This window comes from Acomys minous (assembly GCF_964271855.1).
Source record: "Acomys minous genome assembly, chromosome: 7".
NCBI classification, from domain to species: Eukaryota; Metazoa; Chordata; class Mammalia; order Rodentia; family Muridae; genus Acomys; species Acomys minous.
This window is the reverse complement of record NC_140488.1, coordinates 55,995,545-56,021,320: the sequence shown is the minus strand read 5'-3', so window position 1 is coordinate 56,021,320 and position 25,776 is coordinate 55,995,545. Positions and strand designations below refer to the sequence as shown.

General features: G+C 41.1%; 1 protein-coding gene across 1 annotated transcript; it reads left to right on the top strand.

Moving 5' to 3' along the window:
* Positions 1–22,427: 22,427 nt before the first annotated feature.
* On the top strand, positions 22,428–24,079 carry LOC311601981 (uncharacterized protein; the record flags this gene model as incomplete). Its single annotated transcript, XM_084789720.1, is given in 3 exon segments — positions 22,428–23,024; positions 23,028–23,605; positions 23,743–24,079. Coding segments are annotated over 3 exon segments (1,512 nt in total).
* Positions 24,080–25,776: the final 1,697 nt, after the last annotated feature.

Below are 25,776 nucleotides of genomic sequence, written 5' to 3'. Positions count from 1 at the left end.
TGCAATTAAGGGTATATTCTACAAAATACATACCATATTTCTACAATACTGTTTCTAATCATAATATTATTGAAGTATATTCTTTAAAGTTTACCATATATCTTGTCAAAATGTAGTGAAATATGATATTTAGCTCACGTTTCTCCCTCCAACTACCTTCATATATTTCCTAACATGTACCCTGCCAACTTTTTTTGATAACCCACTAAGTCCAGCTAGTGCTTCTCATGTGTACATGAGCCTATGAGCATCTAAAAAAGTAGTTTTTCTTGACATGTAGGCTACAACCCACTTGGTAGTTTCATATCAGATACCTTGCATATCATATATTTACATTATGACAGTATCATAACAGTATCAGAATTACAATTATGAAGTAGCAATGAAATAATTTTATTGTTGGGAGTCACCAGAAAGTGAAGAACTGTATTAAAGAGTCACAGCATTTGGAAAGTTGAGAATCACTATAATGGATTATGGGAAATCTATCAAGTGGCTATAACCTCAATGGTTAACATAAAACTTATTACTGGAATTTAAACATTAACTACATATATGAAATTATGCTTTACCTTTTTTGGCTTCTAACATCTGATAACAATAAAATATAGGATTGTCTTATAAAAACGTTGAATATTTCTAATACCTTTTACAAAAATAACTATATAAAAATATATATATGATAACATATATTACTATTGTAGATTGACATTATACAATTATGAATTTGTATCATTATTTACACATGCTTCCCATAATAGACTTAAAGAATATATATATATATATATATATATATATATATATATATATATATATATATGGAAAAATAAACAAGTTAATAAGATTCATTCTCCTGATATTTCTATTTCAGTTCTGACATCCATATTCCTTCCTTGAGCTCCAGTCCTGACTTCCCTTGATGTGTACTGAGAGTTATAAGATGAAATAAACTATTTCCTCCCCATTTTGCTTTTGGTAATGGTGTTTTATCATTGTAATAAAAAATATAACTAAGCAATGGACAAGGAAACACTTTGTTGTTGGTGTTGTTAAGAACAACTAAGAATTCAGAGGCAGAGCAGATTGTAGTCTTTTGTTCATTCTAGCTTGATGCCTGAATTGGTGGCCAAAGCTGTTTTTTGCCTAGGACACATAAAAATCAAATAAAATCCAAGATCAATTCCACTTGTCAAAATTGAATCAAGACCATATAAAGAAACTAAATATTCCTATTTCCTCTATAGAAATAGAAGCAGTCATTAATACTCTCCCAACCAAAAAAAGCTTTGGGCCACATAGTTTCAGCACAGAATTCTACCAGACCTTCAAAGAAGAGCTAATACCATTACTCTTCAAACTACTCCAAAAGATAGAAATGAATGGAACATTACCAAACTCATTCTATGAGGCCACATTCAATTGGGTACCTGAACCTAGCAAAGATGTAACAAAGAAAGATAATTTCAGACCAGTTTTTCTTATGAACGTTGATGCAAAAATACTCAATAAAATACTCACAAACTGAATAGAAGAACACATTTCAGGCATGCAGGGATGATTTAATATATGGATATCGATCAATGTAATCTGCCATATAAACAAACTGAAAGAAAAAACACATGGTCATCTCCTATGCAGAAAAAATATTTGACAAAACCCAACACCCATTCATGTTTAAATTTTTGGAGAGATCAGGAATTCAAGGCACATACTTAAACATAATAAAGGCTATATATAACAAGCCAATAGCCGACATCAAATTAAATGGAGAGATGCTCAAGATAATTTGACTAAAATCAGGGACCAGGCAGGGCGATTAATTTTCTCCATATTTCTTCTATATAGTTCTTGAAGTCCTAGATAGAGCAACAAGACAACAAATAGAGATCAAGGGGATCCAAATCGGAAAAGAGGAAATCAAATTACCCTTATTTGCCGATGATATGATAGTGTATATAAATCACCCCCAAAATTCCACCAGAGAACTTCTACAGCTGAAAAACATGTTTAGCAAAATGGCTGGATACAAAATTTACTCAAAAAAATCAGTAGCCTTCCTATATACAAATGACAATAGTGCAGAGGAGGAAATTAGGGAGACTATACCCTTAACGATAGCCACGAGTAACATAAAATATCTAGGAGTAACTCTAACCAAGCAAGTAAAAGACTTGTTTGAAAAAAAAAATCTTTAAAGCTCTGAAGAAGGAGATTGAAGATGACATCAGAAGATGGAAAGATCGCCCTTGTTCATGGATCAGAAGAATTAACATAGTAAAAATGGCCATCTTACCAAAAGCAATTTACAGATTTAATGCAATCCCCATCAAAATACCTACACAATTTTTAAAAGATATTGAAAGGTCAATTATCCACTTCATGTGGAAAAACAAAAACCCAGAATAGCACAAACAATTCTGTACAATAAAAGATCCTCCAGAGGAATCACCATACCTGATCTCAAGCTGTACTATACAGCAACAGTAATTAAAACAGCATGGTATTGACATAGCAATAGGACGGTTGATCAACGGAATCAAACTGAAGACCCAGAAATAAATTCACACAAATATGGACACTTGATTTTTGACAAAGAAGCCAAATCTATTCAATGGAAAAAGGATGGCATTTTCAACAAATGGTGCTGGTCTAACTGGATGTCTACATGTACAAAAATGCAAGTAGACACATATTTTTCACCATGCACAAAACTCAAGTCCAAGTGAATTATCAAATTCAACGTAAAACCAGAGACACTAAATCCGTTAGAAGAAAAATTAGGGAAGAGCCTGGGACTCATTGACAAAGGAGACAACTTCCTGAAAAGAACTCCAACAGTTCAGGCCTTAAGGTCAACAATTATTAAATGGGACCTCATGAGGCTGAGAAGCTTCTGTAAGGCAGAAGACACTGTTAACAGAACAAAGTGACAGTCTACAGACTGGGAAAAGATCTTCACCCACCCTACATCTGACAAAGGTCTAATATCCAAAATATATAAAGAACTCAAGAAATTAAACACCACCAAACCAAATAACCCAATTGAGAAATGGGGCTTGGAACTAAGCAGAGAATTCTCAACAGAGGAATATCAAATGGCTGAGAAACACTTAAAGAAAGCTCAGCCTCATTAGTCATCAGAGAAATGCAAATCAAAATGACACTGAGATTCCATCTTATACCCATCAGAATCACTAAGATCAAAAACTCAATTGACACCACATGCTGGCGAGGATGTGGAGAGAGAGGAACACACCTTCATTGCTGGTGGGAATGCAAACTAGTACAACCACTTTGGAAATCAATCTGGTGCTTTCTTAAAATAGTGGGAATAGAGCTACCTCAACGCAGCTATATCACTCCTTGGAATATACCCAGAAGATGCTCCACTACTCAATAAGGACATATGCTCAGCCATGTTCATAGCAACCTTATTCATAATAGCCAGAACCTGGAAACAGCCTAAATATTCTTCGAAGAATGGATAAACTGTGGTACATTTACACTATGGAATACTACTGAGCAATTAGAAATAAGAAAATCCTGAAATTTGTGGGCAAATGGATGGGACTAGAAATGATCATATTGAGTGAGTTAACCCAGACTCAGAAAGAATCACATGGTATATACTCACTTATAATTGGACACTAGCTCAACTAGGATGTCCCATGAAAGTCTTCACTTACCAGGAGACTGGGATAGATATGGGGACCTCCTATTGGGACTTTAGGTGTGAGAAGTATGAGAGAATAGGGAAATAGAAGGGTTCATAGGGTCCTAGAAACCTACAAGAAGAATATTATGATGGGCAGATCTAGTTCAAGGTGGGTTGGCTCAAGCTACTACACCAACCAAGGACAATACATGCAGTAAATATTGAACCCCTACCCAGATCTAGCCAATGGACAGGACATTATCTACAGTTGTGTGGAGAGCAGGGACTGAGTCTGATACAAACTCTGGGGCCCCATATTTGACCACTTCTTCTTGGTGGGGAGACCTGGTAGCACTAAGAGAAAGAATAGGAAGGCTACCAAGATGAGACTTGATAGGCTGTGACCATATTGTGGGGGAGGAGGTCCCCTTCTGTCACAGATCTAGAGGATGGGAATAGGGTGAAAGAGGGAGGGTGGAAGGACCAGGAGGCCACAATTCAGGGAATAAAAATTGAGTGTAATCTCTCCACAATAGAGTGGAGAGTGGGATATGACTTTCTCACATACTCTGGTGCCTCACCTTTGACCATGTCCCCTGGAGGGGGAGACCTGGTGGCACTCAGAGGAAGGACAGCAGGTTACCAAGAAGAGACTTGATACCCTATGAACATATACAGGGGGAGGTAATCCCCCTCAGGAACAGTCATAGGGGAGGGGAATACAGGGGAAAATGGGAGGGAGGGAAGAATGGGAGGATACAAGGGATGGGATAACCATTGAGATGTAACAAGAATAAATTAATAAAGGAGAAAAAAATTGAGTGTAATCTGAATAAATTAATAAAAAATAAATAAGAAAATTAAACCCTGATTAACAGAGACTTCAAAATAGTAAACAAAAATATTAATAGTTGATTATAGAGAAAATAATATAAACTCATGAAATAATAATGTGAACATTGACCGATGGAAAAAAAATGAAGTGCCAAATAAAGATTACTAGCTCCATAGTTATGACTGAACCAGGAACTGCAATGTTCAGAAATCTTAATGACTTGAATAATGGCCATTAAAGATTGATTACTCAGTAGCATTTAGCATAGATGCTTCTAGCTATAAGTAAATAATTACCAAATTAAATAGTGAAAAGCTTTAAGTAATGATAGTGATTATCTTCTTGCTTCTGTTTGTATCATTGGGATATTTTAAGTTTGTAATTCTTTTCTAACCTCTGATTTTCTCAAGTTCTAGATATGGCTCTTGTCTTTATCTAACCTAAAAGTTTCACTGAATCATCATTAACCTATGTCCATGTCTATCAGACCACTCTCAATAACACCTCAGTTGTTCAGTTTATATTGATTATATTTATGCTTAGATCCTTTCTGCATGTCTTTATGCACTCCACAAGAACCTCTGAAACGCTCTGATTTTGCAACTATTCTCTCTATGATCAGTTTTGGCTTTATTCATAGATTAGAATTCTAGACCTAGATCAAACAAACAATGTGATGTCTGTATATTTTGATTTGTAAGCATGTTCTTCCTTATAAAATCTGGAACTATACTCATAATCAAAACTGGAGATTATTGATCATCATATTTATTCGAGGTGAATAAATATGAAAACTATTTATGAGGAAAAATAGGGACACTACAAAGTTTCTCTGTCTTTCTGCACTTTTCTTACACTGAAGACTGAGAACCTTTGGTATTAAAATACACATATTTATTTGCTTAAGAAAAATATGGCTATTTTTGAGAAAACTGAAGAAACATCTTAGGAACAGATTTCTCTATATATTTTAAAAGTTGATGTCACATATACCTATATTTGGTAGTTTGAACAAATGCTCTTTATAAACCAAATATTTGAATACATGGTTCATGGTGGATAGCTGGTTTGAAAGGCTTAATAAATAAGTCTCGTCTCAAGAAAGTACATCACTGCATAGTCTTTGAGAATCCAAACACTCATATATTGCAGGGTATTTGATCCCATTGAGATTGTGAACTGGATTCCTGTCGTGTGGCTCAGCCCTAGCACACACCTTTAACACAAGAAATTTCTGTAAACCGGAGATAAATAAATCCCTGCTCAAGAGGTGGAGTAAGCAACTAGTAAATAGAAAGTGAACATGGGAAAAAATTTTAGAAAGTTTGAGGACGTCCAGAAGATGGATAGAGAGACATTCAGTTGAAATGTATTTAAGATAGTATTGAGAAAATGTGGCTTTTTCTTCTGGGGCATTGGCTGAGTAATAAGGTCACCCAGGTACTTAGTCGGCCTCTTTGAAATAGTAGTCTTTCATCCTAGCATCTGGCTCTTGAATAAAATTGAATGACTGGGATTTTGCATATGTAACAACATTCATACCTTCCCCACAATCACATTTTTCTCTATAATTCAGAATTATGGCTCCAGATGTGAGCACTCAGCTTCCTGTTCCTTGCACTATATTTTTACACTGCCATTAAGGACTCTAAATCTCTGGAACCATAAGTTTAAATAAATCATTCCTTTTATAATTTTCTGTGGCCATGGTGTTTTGTCATAGTAATAGAAAATAACTAATACAGAAGTTGGTGACAGGGAGTGGCTGATTATTGTAAAGAACATGACTATGTGGGTGTTTGTTTGTTTGCTTGCTTGTTTTGGAGGCAACTGGGAAATTTTAGAGATTTGAACCCAAAAAAGTGTTTGGATGCTTTAAGCAAAGCTAAATCGGTCATTTTAGTAGGGGCATGGAAGACAGTAGTGCTCAGAACTAGAAGACTGTGGAGGCATAGCACAAGAAGTTTCAAAGGAAACAATATTGCCAACTTGGCTAGAAAAGAATCCTGTAATGATTTTGGTAAAGAATATTGCTGTTGCTGCCATTGTCCTATAAACTTCCTTGAGCCTAAATTTAAAAGATATGGATATCTTTGGCAGAGGAGATTTTAAGACAGCCTAATAGTCACTCTGTATCATGAATATTAGTAATCACTCTTATGCAGATCTACAATGAATAACAGCAAGTGAGGGAAAAGAAATACAAAATGTACAACCTGAAGAGAAAAAGAGCACCATCAGTGGCCAGATGGACAATGAAATAAGTGAAAGTATACACTTAGTACAATATCTTACTTAGCTAAGCTACCCATTAGTGAAAGGAACGGGCCTAAGGATTTTCCTGCTTTTAGAAAAGTATAACAAATTTTTCTGCAAATATAATTAAAATTGGCCAAAGTCCACCCCAAGTTTACAGATTAATTAGGCACTATTGTGAAAGTGATGCTGCCTCCAGTATCATAAAGGATATAAAAATAAAGGGATATTGCAATCTTCCTCTTTGGTTTCAGAATGCTGCTGAGACAAGGCATGTGGCAGAGGAGACTCTGCATGCACATCATTATATGAAACCTGAGTTGCATTAGAGACCTCAACACGTTGAGTATGCCAGCACTTCATGATGTCTACCAAGGAGAAGTGTATACTGACACTGGCACCTCCTAGAGAGAGATATCTGTGTTGGAGATGACAAAGATTAAAAGGCAGACTATCCTTTGACATCAGAAGTGGAGCTAAATGATTTGGAGTTTCCCCTGCTTGTCTCTGTTCTTGATTTGAAACAGATTCCCTCAGTATGGTCAAATTTCTCCTATTTGAAATGGTAATAAATATTCACTGCAAGCATCTGTTCAAGACATGTAATCTGCTTTTGGAATTTACAGATGATTCCTTGTGTCTCAGTAGAGCATTTGGACCTAAAACACTGTTGTGATTGTAAAGGATTTTGGCAACTTTCAAAGTTCTGCTAAATGCATTTCATATTATACCCACAAATCTATAGGAGACAGAGAGTTAATATGGTTGCTCTACTGAGATGCCTCCCATAGTCTGGCATTTGAATATGCAAATACTTGAATATTGGAGGATTAGATGTAACTTTGTTGGAAGAAATATCAAAAGCAAGTGTTTGAGGTTTCAAGACTCCTTTCTTTTTACATTCTTTCTCTCTCTCTCTCTCTCTCTCTCTCTCTCTCTCTCTCTCTCTCTCTCTGCTTCCTCCTTGCAGTTTAAGATAGGAGCTCTCAACTCCCATCTGTTGCCTACATCTGCTTTGTATGTTGCTTGTTACCATAATTCTCCACTCTAAACCTCTGGAACTGTTAAGTCAAATAAACTCTTTCTTTTATAGGTTGCCTTGATCAAGATCTTTTTTTACGTTGATTAAATATAACTAATACACTGTTTGAATAGAGGGCACAAGAACTTTATACTCATTGATAAACACTAGGGAGACCAGGAATGTTAAACATGCAGACTGATGAAGAGCCATATACTTGTTTCCACCCAGAAAGCTGGGGATGGATAAAATTAATAGCTTGGTGATCTGTGCTCTCTGTAGGGCCAAGCCACACTCAAATCCCCCAGGCAGTTATGGTTATCACTGCCTCTTCCTCCCTAGACCTTTATCCTTTTACCTTTCTCAGTCAATAGAGCCTATTCTTATGGAATAGGTTACATGTACTTTTCAAAGTCATTTTGGTGCGGTCATGTGTTAAATTTTATTGTGATAATTGTCACCAGGAAACCAAAGTCATCCCTTGAGTGATAACTGCCACAAAGGAACATTTTTCAAAGTTTTACTTTACTTAAATATGCCTAAAATAAAGTACTCAGGATCAAACTCTAGAAATTTGAATCAACACCAGCTACTAAGTCATGTTGAACTGGATTTCCTTTTTGCCTCACTTGTAACATTATTCTGCCAGCCATGGAATTTACAAAACCCCCACATGTTTGGAGAACAAGAATAGTTAAACTCTATATTTTCAGCATTAATATGCAAATGTGGTTCACTTCGTAACTTTTTAATAAATTAACATTTATGCAATACAAATTTGATTAATTCAAAATAAATTTATTAAACACCCTGGCTCATGTAGTTATTATATAGGAAAGAATGTGACATAAGTGATTGTCTTCCTTCTACTAAAACTGTGAAAATCACTAAAATTATGCAAAGCATCAAAATAAATTGCAATCTTTATGAACTTTTTTTTTTTTTTTTTTTGGTTTTTCGAGACAGGGTCTCTCTGTGTAGCCTTGGCCATCCTGGACTCACTTTGTAGACCAGGCTGGCCTTGAACTCACAGCGATCCACCTACCTCTGCCTCCCGAGTGCTGGGATTAAAGGCGTGCGCCACCACGCCCGGCTAATCATTATGAACTTTAATTTAATTAAATAAGTATAAGAAATTCAAACCTGCTCATAAATTAAACATGAAAACCTCAATTTGGAAACTTATCTTTTTAAAATCTGTTTATCTATAGATTACAGACAGTTCTTCTAAATGGAACTGGCTAATTAAGAAGAGAAAGAAAATTAGAATCACAGTACCACACACTGTTGTTATAATAAACTCCATATTATGTACAAATGATTGAGTGAATAGCTTCCTCCTTTTTCTGGGATATATCTTATCCAAAATACCAGCTAGGTTGCATCTGAAATATACCATAATAATTCTAAAAATAACCATAAGACAGAGGTCATAATAGTAGAATTCCCTTACTATACATAATATACAATGTAAAGAAGGTGTCTTTCTCCTTATAACTTTCCTGGCATATGAGGGAATTTAAAATAGTCTCTCTGAGAACATTATAATTTAATTGTCTGTTTTAAGTAGCAGTCCTTAGAGAAATGCATGTTTTAATAATTCTACATTTAATAGTTGTTGTATCAAGCCGTATTGATACATGAAATTTTATGCTATCTTCCTACAACACTACTGTCAGGCAAATTTCCCTTTTTTGGAGATGTCAAGGAAGTGTTCCTAAAAGATCTCAAATAAGTAAAAGTATAGCAGGCAAGTTCAACTGCTAAAAACTTTTGATGTTAAATTGCTTTTTAGTCTATGTCCAATGTACTATTTTCAGTTAGATAGCAATTTTACTATGCTCAAAGTTAGTAGAAAAGAGCATTTTATAAATGATCATTTTTCAAATTATCTGCTTGCACTCTCAACTTAATTTAAGTAATGGGTACTGACAGTTTCTGTGGAAAATGAAGAGGAAAAAGAGTAAGGAAAAATCTCATTTTCTCAAACAAGTAAGTAGACCAAGTATGTCAAACACATGCATTTTCATTTCACTAAAGAGAACAGGTTCAACAGAGCATTAAAGAACATATTACCATAGAGACAGCTCTATGCCAGCATATCAAATCAGGATACATCCAGGTTACTTTTCTGATTTATGGGTCCCATAGCATCCTACTGCCAAGTTTGAGTCCCATGATAAGAGAGGCAAATCAATTCTACAGGCATATGTCATCCTTCATTTTATCCCCCATTCTCTAACAATTATGAATGAGATACCATAGACCAAGGGATGAGTAAATTTAGAGCCATGAATAGTTCAAGCACAATCCATTTTATAGTAAAACAACTCAAATTAGGTATACCATGTTCCCCTAAATATAAAAATTACAATATTCTCTATTTTCTTCAGGATCAGAGTCCTTCTATCTCCAAGCAGCAACAAATTTTTATTGCTTTCCCTAGCTTGTGTGCCTTCGGTATTTTTTCTTTTTCTTTTTCTTTTCTTTTTTTCTTTTCTTTTCTTTGTTTTTACTTTTAGAATCAATTTTCATAAGCATTACAAACTTATAAACATCCTTTGGTAATTGTCAGAATGTTGAACATTCCTTCATTCATTCACTCATTTCTTGAGGAATAAACACCTGCAGTTTCTCTTCCTCTCTTCCTTTGTCTCTGCTTCTGTCTGTCTGTCTGTCTGTCTGTCTGTCTGTCTGTCTCTCTCTCTCTCTCTCTCTCTCTCTCTCTCTCTCTCTCTCTGTGTGTGTGTGTGTGTGTGTGTGTGTGTGTGTGTGTGTGTGTTACCACTCACCTCTTTCCTTCTCTCCCCATGCTCATTTAATAAACCTCATATATTCTAGTATCTGGAAAAAAACAACTGCAGCTTCAGTCAAAATATCCAAATGATGTATTTTGTGTTAAATGTAAAATAAGAATAAATTGCTGGGCATAAATCTCATAACAGCGTTTACAAAACTAAAACACATTAGCATTGTGTGATAAAATTCACACAGATAAAACTAAAACTATACTGACCAGATTATAATTCCTTTAGATATTAGAGTAGAAAATGGTAACTTAAAAACATTTTAAACCGCTAAAAGATCATGCTCTCCCCTCTCTCTCATAATGTAGCCAATCCAGAAAGAGATCAAAACTATGACACATATCCTGTCTTATCAGTAAATTGCCATAGGTAAATAATTAGTCATGAAGGTGCATCATAATTTGAGCAACAGCAAGAATGCATAATTCTCATAAGATTATCATTCCAGCAAAAGCCACACTCTTTGGTTATCTAAAGTGGTTGAGAAATGACTAGAAATAAGAAAATTTCAAATTTGCAACCTTTTTACAGGCTTGCATTAAGTTTGGAAAGATAAGTCAGCTTTTCCAAATTGAAGTAGATCAGCACTTAAGAAGAAATACACAACTGGCTCATCTTTAGGGGAGGCCAAGTAGAGCAAGAATTTTAAAAAATGTAGCCCTTGGAAGTCCATTATTAAAATGATTTCAGCAAGCATTAAGTGTGTTTCTTTTTAAAAATATGTTAAGTGTTATACATTTTATTCCAAGAATGGGAAATTTAAGTTATGTATTGTCATTGCCTACCTAGGAGAAGCTCAGTGACAGGTAGGGAAAAACAGACATAAAAAGAAACACCTGTCTTAGTCATTGTTTTATTGCTGTGAAGAGATACCAAATAACTACTATAATAGAAAGCATTTATTTGGGATCTTACCTACAGTTTCAGAAGTTTAATCCATTGCTATAATGGCATAAAGCATGGTGTTTTGTAGTCAGATTCCAGGAAGCTACATCCTGATCCATGTGCAGAGAAAGTGACACTGGACCTATTGTGGGCTGCTTCTAGATACTGGAGAGTATGGCAAGACAGAAGTTGGTATCAGAAGTGTGGTAACACTAATGTATAGAAATGATCATGAGTTCACAAGAAAAGGCTCTTGGAGAATTCCATAAAAGTTAAACAAATGGGTTTGAGATAGATGTTCAATAAGAAAAAAAAGTGGAAAAAAAAAACGAAGACAACTACCTATGGAGAACAATATTTACACCAAGCAAAACTGAAAGGATGTAGACAAGGTTCTAAATTTAGGGATAGAAGTTTCAATTGTATAATTTTTACAATTTTATTTACTTAATCACTTTACAGCCTGATCCCAGGCCCCTCCTTCCTCTTTTCCCAGTCCTGTCATCATACACCCCCATTACCTCTTCTCCTACTTCTCAGAGAAGGGAGGTACTTATGGAGTATCAATTCACCTTGGTACCTCAAGTCACAATTGGAACAAATTCATCTTCCCATCTTATCAAAAGCAATTTACAGATTCATTGCAATTCTCATCAAAATTCCAACATAATTCTTTACAGACATTGAAAGAGGAGCCATCAACTTCATATAAAAAATAAAATACCCAAGATAGCTAAACAAATTCTGTACAATAAAATCTGATGGCATCACAATCCCTGATTTCAAGATGTACTACAGAGCAGTAGTAATAAAAAACACATTGTATTGGCAGAAAAATAGATTTATCAGTGGAATTGAATCAGTGACACAGAAATAAACTGGACACTTGATTTTTGACAAAGAAGTCAAAACCATACAATGCAAAAAAAGAAAGCATCTCCACCAAATGCTTTAACTGAATGTCTGTATATAGAAGAGTACAGATAGGTCTGTATTTATCACCCAGCACAAAACTCAAGTCCAAGTGGATCAAAGACATCAACATAAAACTGGATACACTAAATCTATTGAGAGAGTTTCAATTGTTATTGTTAAAGTGTGATCTACGGAACTCTTGCTAAATGATTTAATTTTACATTCTGAAGTAACTAATTTTCCTTATTGCCTAATTTTGTTGATGGCTTTATTTCTTATTTTCAAAGAAAATATTCTCATTATTGTAATCTTTGTGCCATGTATGGGAACCATACACTTATTAAATCAAAGAGATGATAATTCACAGAGGAAGAATATTTACATTTCACCTAAATTTAACTCATTTATCTAAAATTTAACTCATTTATCAACACCAGGGAAACTGGAGACCTATATTAGATACCGATTTTTTGCCTTATTTATTTATTTATTATTTTATTAATTTATTCATGATACATCTCAATGGTTATCCCATATATTGTACCTCCAATTCCTTCCTCCCTAAAATTTTCCCCTTACACCCCTCCCCTATGACTGTAACTGAGGGGGTCCTCCTCCCCCTGTATATGCTCATAGGGTATCAAGTCTCTTCTTGGTAGCCTGCTATCCTTCCTCTGAGTGCCACCAGGTCTTCCCATCCAGGGGACGTGGTCAAATATGGAGCACCAGAGTTCCTGTGAAAGTCATACCCCACTCTACACTCAACTGTGAAGAATGTTCTGTCCATTGGCTAGATCTGGGTAGGGGTTTGAAGTTTACTGTGTGTATTGTCCTTGGCTGATGCCATAGTTTAAGCAGAACCCCTGGGCCCACATCTGCCCATCATAATGTTCTTCTTGTAGGTTTCTATGACCTTCTGGATCCTTCTATTTCCCCATTCTCCCATGCTTCTCTCACCTAGAGTCCCAATAGTATGTCCTCCCCTTTGTCCCATTTTCCTGGTAGGTGAAGATATTCATGGGACATGCCCCTTGGGCTAGTACACAGATATAAGTGAATATATACCATTTGAGTCTTTCTGCTTCTGTGTTAACTCATTCATTATGATCATTTCTAGTTCAATCCATTTGTCAACAAATTTCGGGAACTCCTTGTTTTTAATAGCTGAGTAGTATTCCATAGTGTATATGTACCACAGTTTCTTTATCCATTCTTCTACTGAGGGACACTTAGGCTGTTTCCATGTTCTGGCTATTATGAATAAAGCTGCTATGAACATAGTTGAGCAAATGTTCTTGTTGTGTGCTGGAGCATCTTCTGGGTATATTCCAAGGAGTGGAATAGCTGAGTTTTGAGGAAGCCCTATTCCCAATTTTCTGAGATAGCACCAGATAGATTTCCAAATTGCTGGTGAGAATGCAAACTAGTATAGATACCTATTTTGATGAATACCTCTGGAATAGGCTACAGTCCAGAAATTTAGGACAAACCTATGAGAGATTTTTTTTTGCTTGGTAGGTAAATACACTTGTAGCCCAGACCATTTAGTGGAAAGATACATACCTTTAATCTGAATCTTGAGGCAGGATAACATACCTTTAATATGAGCCATACCTTCATCTGGATGCCTATATAAGAACATGGAAAAAGGAAGCGTTTGTTCTTTGCCTCCTTGCTCTTGCCTTGATAGCAAGTCCATTCCTTCATTTCCATTAGATCATATATAGATATAGATATACATAGATAAATAGATATAGATAGACAGATGGATGATAAAGATTATGTGTGTATATATACATGTATATACATATGTATATATAATATACATAGAGATACGTTCTAAAAGTTCTAGAGAACCTTAACTAATACACCTATAAAAAACTTATTTGTTAATTACAAAAGTCTCTTCTTAGTAGGAATGGTGGTCTTGAGAGCTTAGTGAGTTCTGAAGCTAATTTGTCATATGGCTATCTAGAATATATAAATTTGTCCATGGTCAGAAAAGTGATAGAAAACAGTGTCTAAGCCTCCGGTGCCACTTTATACCATGTAGATGGGTCATCATTGCTCATTCTGATTCTAATAGGAAAAAAGGTTGGAAAATTAAAGCTTTAAAATAAAATCAGCTGTTTCCTGGTGGCAGTTGACAAAACAATATCCCTGAGTAAATTGATTTCTAGGCTATTCTTCAGCTTATTATGAAGCCATATTTTATTTTTTTTAACATGCAATACTTTCCAACCTTGAACTTGTCCCATAACTAGTCCACGTAACTAGTCCACATAACCAGTCCAGCTGGTCAGTTATTGGGGGACCGAGGGGGGTCGCAACCTGTGGTTAAAGATATGGGTGAGAGAGAAGCAGGGCTCAAGCGAACAGTAGCTTGTCAAGAGCCGTTTATTGAGGGTGGGGGCAGGCTTTTTAAAACCTGCTTTAGGGAGGGCGGGGTAAGCGGGGAGGGTAAATGGAAAAGTACAAAATCTTCTGGGGTTGAGCCCCAGGAACATTTGCAAGGGGAGGGGTTTTCCTAGGTGAGACAAAGCAGGATGTCTCTGTGGTTATCTCAGGATTGGATCACTCTCTTCTCAGGGCTAAGCCGGATGCCTTGCATGCCTAATGAGTGGCCCAGCAGGATGTTTGCTGCAGATGCTGAATGGGTGGGGGTCCGCCACAGGCCGTTTGGTCCCTGGCATCTCATCCTTTTTTGTTTATTTTGGCCTGAGGGAGACCTTACAGCCCAGCGAATGACCTTTAGGAGGTCACCAGTCATTGTTACAGGATGGCGGTATATTTGAGAATCACTATTGTCCAAGTGTTTCAGGACAACAGTTATTCTGGACCTGCCAAATTCCCAAGGAAAGGGGGCCTCGCGATGGCCTGAGCCTGCTAGAGGATCGATGCTCAATCTTACCACGCCTATGGTCTGTCCTCCCACCAAGGACCGACCGACGTCTGATAACCGAGACTTATTCGATCGCTCCATCTCTGACTTACCAGGCACTATCGCGGGTCAGGTCAAGGTGGGCTCAGGCCAAAAGATATAGGGGAGGGCTTGCACAGGTTTACCAAAGACACCGAGGGCACAACCAGGCTCGCCATCCAGCATTCTGCATCCTCAGGAACTGCAAAGGCCGCCCATAGGAACTGCAAAGGCCACCCATAGTTAACCGACTGAGGCGTAGGTGAAATCTCCTGGATGGAAATAGAAGTCTCATTTGGGTCCTCAGTCTCCAGGCGGTGGTAGTGAACCTGGATATTCTTGGTGGCAGCTTCAACCTGACTTTTAACAAACCCTGTAAGACGGTTGAAAGCCCATGGGCCAAAGGATAATAGAAGGAGAACACTAACGAGGGGCCTGAGCATGGTGGGGAGAAGAGTAGTAATCCAGGGGGAGGCAAGGTTAGGGTTAGGGAAATTCCCCCCTCCAGAAAATTTAAAAATGAGTTGGGGTCATGAACAGTAAAACGGGGAAGAAGAATAACAAGGACATACCAGTCTTTGGAGGAAAGGAAGGTAGGGGCATAGACGATCGAGGTTAAACCAGAGGAACAAGCAAAATGGGTGTTATTTGGCGCGAGAATGTAGGGGAGGGAGAGGTCAGGGATGACAGTCTGGGCGTAAACGTCGCTGAGGGGAAGAGGAGGGAGCATATGGGGACCCAGGAGGCAAGTACCCATGCCGGAAACAGACTGGAGGGTAATGCGATTGTCGGGAGCTAAGCCGGTGAGGGTGGGGTAACATTAGTAAAGAGCAAGGTGGAAAGAAGAGCAATACCCTCGTAAAAGGGCGGGGAGGGGGAGAAACACATCCAACATTCAGGAAATGACAAGGAGGAGTCATTTTTCAAGGCCCATATGGAGGCATTTGCCAACTGGAGAATGATATCAGCCGAACTGGGGGGGCCCACGGGGAGGGTAGGTCGGAAGGGAGGGGGTGAAATGGACCGAAGGAGGACGTCCGAGGGGGTGGGCGGGGAGGGAGGCATGGGGGTGGCGGGTTTAGGCGGGGGGCCAGGAGCAGGAACAGGAACAGGATGATGGAAAATATGATTAGGCCCAACCACTGCAGTGCCCTTATTGGGTATCTCTTTTAGGAGGCGCAACCTGAACATAAGGCCAAAATCGTACTCTGATTTATAAACACGGAGGCCCCATTCAAATCCATGACCCGTCCAAATGGCTCGTTTACCGGGCTCAGTGAAGCGAATGGTCAGGGGGTTGCACCAGCCATTGGTGACTGAACGAGCTGCATTGCAAAGGTCTTTAACGGCCTCACCATAGGGCTGAGGATGAACCCAGGAATCGACAGTGATGTAGTCCCAAGAAGAGGATGGCTTCCAGTACGTGTCGCCAGTGGTCTCACACCCCCAAGAGGCACAGTAAAAATCTTGGGCCCCACCACAGCGGTGGTTATCAGGACGGGGCCGATGAGAGGGTCCCGGGCAAACATAGAGTCCTCCGGCCCAAGCAATCCCTTCCTGGTGTAAGGTTTTGTGGAGCATGATGCGCTCCAGGTCATTACGGCAGCCGGGACTGGGACCACCAACCGAGCGAGAGAAAGGGGGCGTCTCCTCGGGAGCCTTAGATTGTTTAGTAGGCCAAAAGATGTCTTCCACGCCCCAAGAAGAGGGGCCTCCCAGGGCCAGGGCAGAGAGGTCAACCTGTAAATCGGGCCACTGGGGATTAATGCCCTGAGAGGAGGAGGAATTAACAATATCTCCCGCTTGGTTAATAATGACCCAGGTAAAACTTGTATAAGGCTGAGGTTGGTGCAGGAATGCGGCGAGAATCACTTCAGGAAGGCAGAGGCAAAGGAGCGACGTGGTGAGTAGCAACATGATGAATCGGCGGTATCTTTTTTATCCTAAAAAAGAGCACAATTACATCTTTTCCTCAGGGGCATTCCCTGGGGGAGGGGGGTTAAAAGGTTTGATTAGGCGCTCAGGTAACCAGCCCGCATTTTGTTCTTTCTGATCATAAATGCAGGCATGACCTTTGCCCCAAATAAGGACTGGGTCGAGTCCATGCCATCGGTGGGTCAGTGGATCCTTCCACAGAGCCTTGGCATAGGTGGAGGAGGTGGAAGAGTGCCAAAGGCGATCGGCCGCCGAATGGCCAAGATCAACCTTTTGTAGAAAATTTAGGACGAACAATGCATGATTGAGAAGCAGGCGAGGCCCTGCTGTAGAGGGATATAGGATTCCTTTGGAAAACTGTAATTTATTAAGCATTGCTTTAAGTGTCTGGTGGGCCCTCTTGACAATTCCTTGTCCTTGGGGATTGTAAGGTATCCCTGTAACATGTTTAATCTGCAGTTGGGCACAAAAGGACTTGAAGGCAGAGCTTGTATACCCAGGGCCGTTATCAGTCTTTAAGGTAAAGGGTTTGGGGGCAACAGTAAAGCAATACAAAACATGATCAATAACATCTCTAGTAGCCTCTCCAGCGTGCGGAGAGGCGCAAATAAATCCACTAAAAGTATCTATAGACACATGAATATACTTAAGTTTCTTAAAAGAGGAGAAATGAGTAACATCCATTTGCCAGACCTGTCCAGGCATGAGGCCACGAGGGTTGACTCCCGTATGTGGCTCGGGAAGAAAGGTGACACATGCCTGGCATTCTTTAACAATAGCCCGGGCTTGTTCCCGAGTGATGGAGAACATGTGGCGAAGGCTTTGGGAATTAAGGTGGTGGAGGGCGTGAGCCTCCCTGGCCATAGCAACGGGGTCGCTGGCGGATGGAATGGCCAGCCCTGAAAGCAGGGGGCGCGTGGCTGAGTCCACCTGGGCATTAAGTGTAGTCAGAGGCACAGGCAGGGTAGAGTGAGCGCGAATATGACCAACGAAAAAAGGCTGAGAGCGCAAAAGAATAAGCTGTTGGATATGGGAGAAGAGAGGGGAGGCATTAGTAGCAGGCTTAATATGAGGAACCGTCTCAAGGAGTGGAACAGAGGACGCGACATAGGCACTATCAGTATATAGATTAAAGGGAGTATGGGGAAGCAATGTAAAGGCGTGTGCGACAGCTTCCAGCTCAACAAGCTGAGCAGAGGTATGGGGGGTTTGTTTTTGCAGGATAGCTCCGTCCACAGAGAGGGCAGCGACCCCGGTAGAGGAACCATCAGTAAAAACCAGGGAAGCTTGGGGGAGAGGTCTGGAGTGGGTGACTCTCGGGAAGATGACAGGTTGTCACTGCAGGAATTGAATTAGTTTATCTGGGGGATAATGATTATCTAATAGGCCGCAAAAAGAAATACAGGAGACCGCCCAATCATCTGAATTTTGAAAAAGCCACCTTATTTGTGTGGCCGAGTAAGGCGTGATAATAGAGTGAGGGTCCCTTCCGAAGAGCCTGGTGGCCGCTTCCCGCCCCTGCCGAATGAGAGACGCAACCAGAGTGGGATAAGTAGGAAGGATCTTAGTGGAGGAGGAGGGGAGATGAAGCCAAAAAAGAGGGGCCCGTTGCCAGAGCAGTTCTGTGGGGGCAAAGAGGGGAGGAAAAATTATGAGCGCGAAAGGCTGGGTAGGGTCATAATAGGAGATGGACTGGTGGAAGATGGCGTCTTCGACCTTTTGTAGGGCCACAGAAGCTTCAGCAGTGAGACTGCATGGTGAAGAAGGGTCAGAGTTGCCTTTTAAAATATCAAAAAGGGGTTTAAGCTCTCCAGTAGTGAGCTTAAGGTAGGGGCGCAGCCAGTTAATGTCCCCCAAAAGCTTCTGAAAGTCATGAAGTGTTCTAAGGGTGTCTCGGAGGAGCTGGACCTTTTGGGTCCTGACCGAAGAGGTCCCAAGTTCATAGCCCAGAAAAAGAAAAGGGGGGGTGTTGTTGTATTTTGTCTGGGGCAATTGTAAGTCCCAGATGACCCAAACTCTTAACAAGTTCCTGGGTGACTAGAGAGAGCTCAGCCGTGTTAGGGCCAGCAAGTAAGATGTCATCCATGTAATGAATAATATATAAATGTGGGTACCTAAGGCGTAGCGGGTCGATGGCCTGGGCTACATATTTTTGACAAAGAGTGGGACTGTTGGCCATGCCCTGAGGAAGCACCCGCCATTGAAATCTGGGTGAGGGCCCCACATGATTAACAACAGGGAGGCTAAAGGCAAAACGTTTGGAATCGTCAGGGTGTAGGGGAATGCAAAAGAAGCAATCTTTAAGGTCGAGAACAAGTTTATGAAATCCTTTAGGGATAGCTACAGGAGAGGGGAGACCAGGCTGCAGAGCTCCCATGGGCATCATGGTCTTGTAAATTTCCCTGAGGTCCTGGAGGAGTCGCCAGGCACCATTCTTTTTTTGGATGACAAAAATGGGGGTGTTCCAGGGGGAAGTGGAGGGCTCAACATGACCTGCATCAAGTTGCTCCTGCACCAGCCTTGAGGCTGCGGCCAGTTTACGGGAAGGAAGGGGCCACTGATCGATCCAGACAGGAGAATCAGTTCTCCAAGTAATTTTATCGGCCTGGAGTGCAGGGGGAGAAGTGGCCCTTATAAAAAATTTTGTTTATACCCCAGCCCTTGGCGACTAATCCTAGGCATAGGGACAATGGGCTCGAGACACCCCTGTCCCAGCTTGCCGAGGCCCTGGCCTGGCAGATAGCCTTGATCCAAAAGTTGATGCGTGACAGGAGAGGAGGGGCTATAGATAAAGACCCCCATCTGAGAGAGTATGTCCCGGCCCCACAGATTAACGGGTAACCCGGGGACAATGAACGGTTGCACCGTCCCCGTCTCGCCATCAGGGTCAGTCCAGCGAAGGACCTTAGAACTTTGAAGGGTGTTGGTAGATATTCCGATGCCCTGAAGGTGAGTAAGGGAGGGCTGAAAGGGCCAAGACGAGGGCCAAGAAGATTGGGACAGGACCGTCGAATCTGCCCCGGAATCAATGATGCCTTCAAAGGGGCGGCCATCAAGCCTTAGTGTAAGATGGGGTCTATCGGAAGTTAAGCGTTGGACCCAAAAAGCGGAGGGGGGCAGGGAGGGAGTCGGGGCGGCGGGAGGAGAGACAACAGAGTCAGCCAGGTTTAACGGAAGGGCCCAGGCCAAAATCTGACCAGGAGAGATGGAGAGAGGGCCCTGGGTAGCGGCGGCAAGGAGGAGCGTAGGAGAAGGGAGCGGGTGTTTCAGAACGAGGGGATAGATGAGTAGCCCGATAAGGGCAGAAGAGGCACGGCCGAGGACCAGGAAGGGAAGAGGGGGGGGGTTTCCATAGAGGGCGACAGGCAAGGACAAGGTTCCATCCTCGGGCGTCAGTATTGTGGAGGTGGTGTCACAGAAGTCCAATCCTGTGGGGGAGGGCAAGGGGCCGCCGCTGGAATGGGAGGAGGTTGGGTTTGGGAGGTGGGGTAGGAGGTCTGTGGATGGAAGCCGGTCTGTAGATTGGGGGGAGCCTGTGACACCGGTCCCGACGCAGGCTGGAATTGGATAGGGTGAGGGGCCAGGGACTGGCCCCCCAGAGGAGTTTCCCGAACGCGGGGGGAGAGGGTTACCCATGGCATCAACAGTGGAACGGCAGGTGTTGGCCCAATGACGACCTCTACGGCAACGAGGGCAGAGCGTACTAGGGGGAGGCCGGGCCACAGGTCCCCGGAATCCAGTGGGTGGCGGAACGACCGGTGGCTGTCCAGCCTGTGAGGGTGGGCGATTATGCTCATTTGGGCAGGCGCGGGCAAAATGTCCCGATTGGCCGCACCGGAAACAGGAGGCCCCGCTAGGGAGGGCTCCGATGGCCATAATGGCCTTGGTAAACTTATCAGTTAGGGGATCAACCTCTCGGCAAAGCTGAATCATCTCATCAAGATCCCTGCCCTTGTATTTGTGTCTAAGAACTGCCTTACAGGCTGAGTTGGCATTTTCAAAGGCCAATTGTGTAAGAAATTTACTGTCTGTCTGGCCAGGACCAAGGGATCTTTCTGAAGCCTCCAGGAGGCGCGCAGCGAAGTCGCAGAAGGGCTCCTGAGGTCCCTGAAGAATCTTGGTAATAGGGGACAGGGCAGAGCCCGTGGAAGCAATAGTTCTCCAAGCAGCGAGGGCGGCAGAACTAGAATGGGAAAGTAAGGAAAAGGGGAGTGCACGCTGTTTTTCGTCAGTGGCATATTTGCCCTGGCCAAGGAGTTTGTCAAGAGACCATTCACGGGTCTTGCGATGTCCCTGTTGTACGTTTTTTCGGATAAGGTCACGGCAACGATCAGCCCTGTCCGCCCTCCAAGAAAGGAACTGTCCTCGAGTGAGGACAGTCTGTGCAGTGGTGATCCACTCATTGGGCGTTAGATGGCCTCCATTTGCCAAATCATCAAGGAGGGAGAGTGTGAACAGCGCATTAGGTCCATAACTACGGACAGCCGTGTTAAGTTTTTCTAGCTTTTTACATTTGAGTTTATGATAAGCAGTGGGGGTAGGGTCAGGAGCCGTTCCACCACCTTTCTGTTCTCCCTCCGAACCTGAGGAATCATGCTCACTATCAGAATCTACAAGGGCCACGGACGACTGGGAGGGTGTAGGGGCAGGTGGCTCTCCCAAAGCAGCGCCTGAATCAGTGGCCTCAGTTTTCGCCCCAGTTTTCGCCCCGCTCAGGGCGGGCTGGCTCTGGGAATGGGTGACAGGGAAAATAAACGGGGCTGTGGAGGAAAGGCGCGTTGTTAAAAGTGAAAGCCGTTGTTGAAGTTGAAGAATCTTCGTCGCATGGGAGATCTGGTGTTGGAGATGGGCCTCCGTCTGGCAAAAGCAGTTTGGGAGGGAACAAGATGGCGGGAGCCGGGAGGCAGGGTAGGGCTTAGTAAGGGGAGGGGGAAGAGTGAGCAAGGTAGAGGAGGAAAAGGTTGGCGCCGCGCGGAGGAGGCCATCGTCGGAATGGTATCGAGCAGCCTCCTCCTCAAGGGTGGCGGCAGCATCTGAATCCAAGGGCTCTGCATTGCTTCTGGTTGCCATGCTTGTTTCTATTTCATCATTTTCGCAACAATTCCCCCTTACTCCTTGACGACAGCCATGCCCCTACCATTTGTGCTTCAGCCATTATTTCACCAACAGTCAAGTCATCTCCATCCAACCTATCTACCATGAATACTTCCAGCCTCTCTTTGAGAAAGCGTAATGGAAGAGACAAATTCCCTGAAGGGTTCAGAATCAATGCCACCAAGAATGAAGAAGATGCCAATAAAATGTTCATTGGGGGACTTTCCGAAGAACTAAACAAACAAGTACTTCGGGAATACTTGTCTCAATTCGGTGAGATGATAGATTTTATCATAAAAATAGACAAAAAGACCGGTCTGTCTAGGGGATTTGGATTTGTGCTTTTTAAAGATAGTTCCACAGTAGACAAGGTGCTGCGAGTGAAAGACCATGAAGTGAATGGCAAAAAAATAGAACGTAAAAGGGCTAAAGCCCTTCATTCTCAAGTCTCCATTAAAAAGATTTTCCTAGGTGGGTTGAATCCTCAGGTGTCTGAAGAAAAAATAAGAGCCTATTTTAGCACATTTGGGCGGATAGAGACTATTGAGCTTCCACTACATTTGGACACAAAAGAAAGAAGAGCTTTCGGCTTTATCAAATACATTGAAGAAAACTCTTCTAGAATGGTCTTACAAACCAGGTACCATTTCATTGACTCTAGCCGTTGTGAAGTAAAAACTGCACTCCCTAAACAACATACCTAAAGAAAACACAGTAAAAGTAAGGCTAGAGCTAAGGTTAGGACAAGAAACGCTGTTCCAGCTGCTGGGTTGGAAAGCCCCAGGGGAGGAGGAGGAGACAGCCAACTAACAGCTAACACAGATGCTCAAAAAGCCAACCAAAATGCCCACAGAGCTGGCCTATATACTTCCAGAGCAAACTCAAATGTCAGGATGGCAAATGCCAGTTGTTTCAGCGATACCCCCAATACTTTCCAGGAAAACCCCAATGCTTTCGTGACAAATTCAAGGGCTTTCAGTGCAAGCCATAATGCTTTGAGGTCAAATTCAAACACTGTAGGGATAAGCAGCTATACTCTAGAGACAAACTCAAATCTCTTCTGGGAAAGCCAGTATGCTCTTGGGGCCAGTCCGAATGCCTTCAGGACAAACCAGAACACGTTAGGAACATGCCCATATGCTTTAGGAGTAAATCAGTATGCTTTGGCAGCACACCTAAATGCTTTCGGGGTAAGCCAATATGCTTTGGGGGGAAACTCAAATGTCTTCTGGACAAACCAGCATTTTTTGGGAAAATACCCAAATGCTTCCAGAGAAGACCAGTATACTTCTGGGACAACCCCAAATGTTTTTCAGACAAACCAGTTTAATTTGAATACTACTCAGATGCCTTCAGGCCAAACTACTATGCTTTTATGGCAAATTCATATGATATCGGGACAAGTCACTATGCTTTCAGAACAAGCCAATATCCTTTGTGTGCAAATCCAGGTGTCTTTGGGGCAAGTCAGTATGCTGTGGGAACAACCCAAAATGTGTTTGGAGCAAATGACCATCGCTTCAGAGCAAATGGAAGCTTTTCTGGGGAAGCTGGAAGTAGTGGAAGCTTTAATTTCTTTCAAATGTACAACAATTTCCGGAATGTCTACAACACTCTGCCTCCTTCTCATGGCTCAAATGATGATTATCTGTACAACTATGGGACTTATTTGGAATCAGCACCTAATTGCAATGTGCAAATAAACCAGTCCACTCTCCTTGGTAATGGTTACCAGGACATTTATTCAGCATTTTGAAGCCTAAAGATGAAGACTTTATCTGAGGACCACTAAGTCCCACAATGAAAAATTCAGTGATTTATATCAGATGATCCAACAACTACTTGATTGGACATTGTGACTACATGTAGCATTTCTTGAATTACCAATATATTTTACATCACCTTTTGACATTGTACCTAAAGACAAAGGCTTGAGACTATCTTGTAAACATTTTTCATGGAAATAAACACTTAAAACACTTACTTTTGAGTGACTTGTGTTTTGAGATGTAATTTTCTTTTGTTCTTTGTTATGGTAAGGAGAGGGAAGGAAGTCTTTTTTTGTAATTCTATGTTGGTGTGTTTGGGTTACAGGTTCTCATATAATCACTGGTCTTTATTTCAGCTCTCTTCTTACTTTTCTTTCAAGACAGAGGCCTATTAAGGTTACCCAGGCTGTACTTGAGATCACTATAAAACAAAGTGACTTTGAACTTTCAATTCTTCTGCCCAAGATCACTTGGTTTTATTTCTATAAATTAAGTAATTTCCTTCATGTGTTAATCTAGTATTTACAGGGATTTATTCCAAACAAGAAATACAGGGGGAGGCAAAAATATAGCTAAGTATTGGGAAAAGTTTTGGAAAAGATATTTTGCACAGTCATCTAACCAGATCTTGATTAGGGGGAGGGGTACTGGAGGAGGGGTGAAATGAATGGGGCTTTGCCAGCAGCCTGTGCCAGGAGGCATGCAAAGGTGTTGAAAACGGCACTTAGAAGGGACTTGATACCCTTATGAGCATATACAGGGGGAGGAGGTCCCAGTCAGTCACAGTCATAGGGGAGGGGAGTAAGGGGAAAATGGGAGGAGGGAGGAATGGGAGGATACAAGGGATGAGATAACAACTGAGATGTAATATAAATAAATTAATAAAATATATTTTAAAAAAAAGAAAACTGCACTCACATTAGGAACACACCAGGTTTTGTTCAAATGTTTTGGTTTGGCTTTTATAAGATTAGAAATAGGGTATGTATATCAATGACAAGAAAAAGGAGGTAAAAAAGGAATTGAGCATTCTTCTCAGCAGCAACATAATGGGCCATAAATGTGAATCATATATATCATTTAAATTTTTCTAGTAAGTGGAATTTTTTAAACAAAAGCATTTTAAAGCTAAATGATATTTAATTAAATATAATAAAAAATTCATTTCAATGTGTAATCAAAATAATTACTGAGGTTTCTTTGCATTATATTTTGCCTACCCAGTCACTGGAATCTAGTATATTTACTTCTATAGGAGATCTTAGTTCTAATTGGTTTTATTTTACAAGTACAACATATATAGCTACTTTTTGTCATGTAGAACAGTGCTGGCTCAAAACTGACCTACATTGTTTAATGAAGATATTTCTATCTTTAAGATATTAAAAAGAATTTCCATATGGTATCAAGTCTCTTCTTGGTAGCCTGCTATCCTTCCTCTGAGTGTCACCAGGCGTCCCCATTCAGAGGACATGGTCAAATATGGGGCACCAGAGTTCGTGTGAAAGTCATTCCCCACTCTTCACTCAACTGTGGAGAATATCCTGTCCATTGGCTAGACCTGGGTAGGAGTTCGATGTTTACTGCACGTATTGTCCTTGGCTGGTGCCATAGTTTGAGCTGGACCCCTGGGCCCAGATGCGAGGTCCCTCTCATACAGTCATAGGGGAGGGAAGTAAGGGGA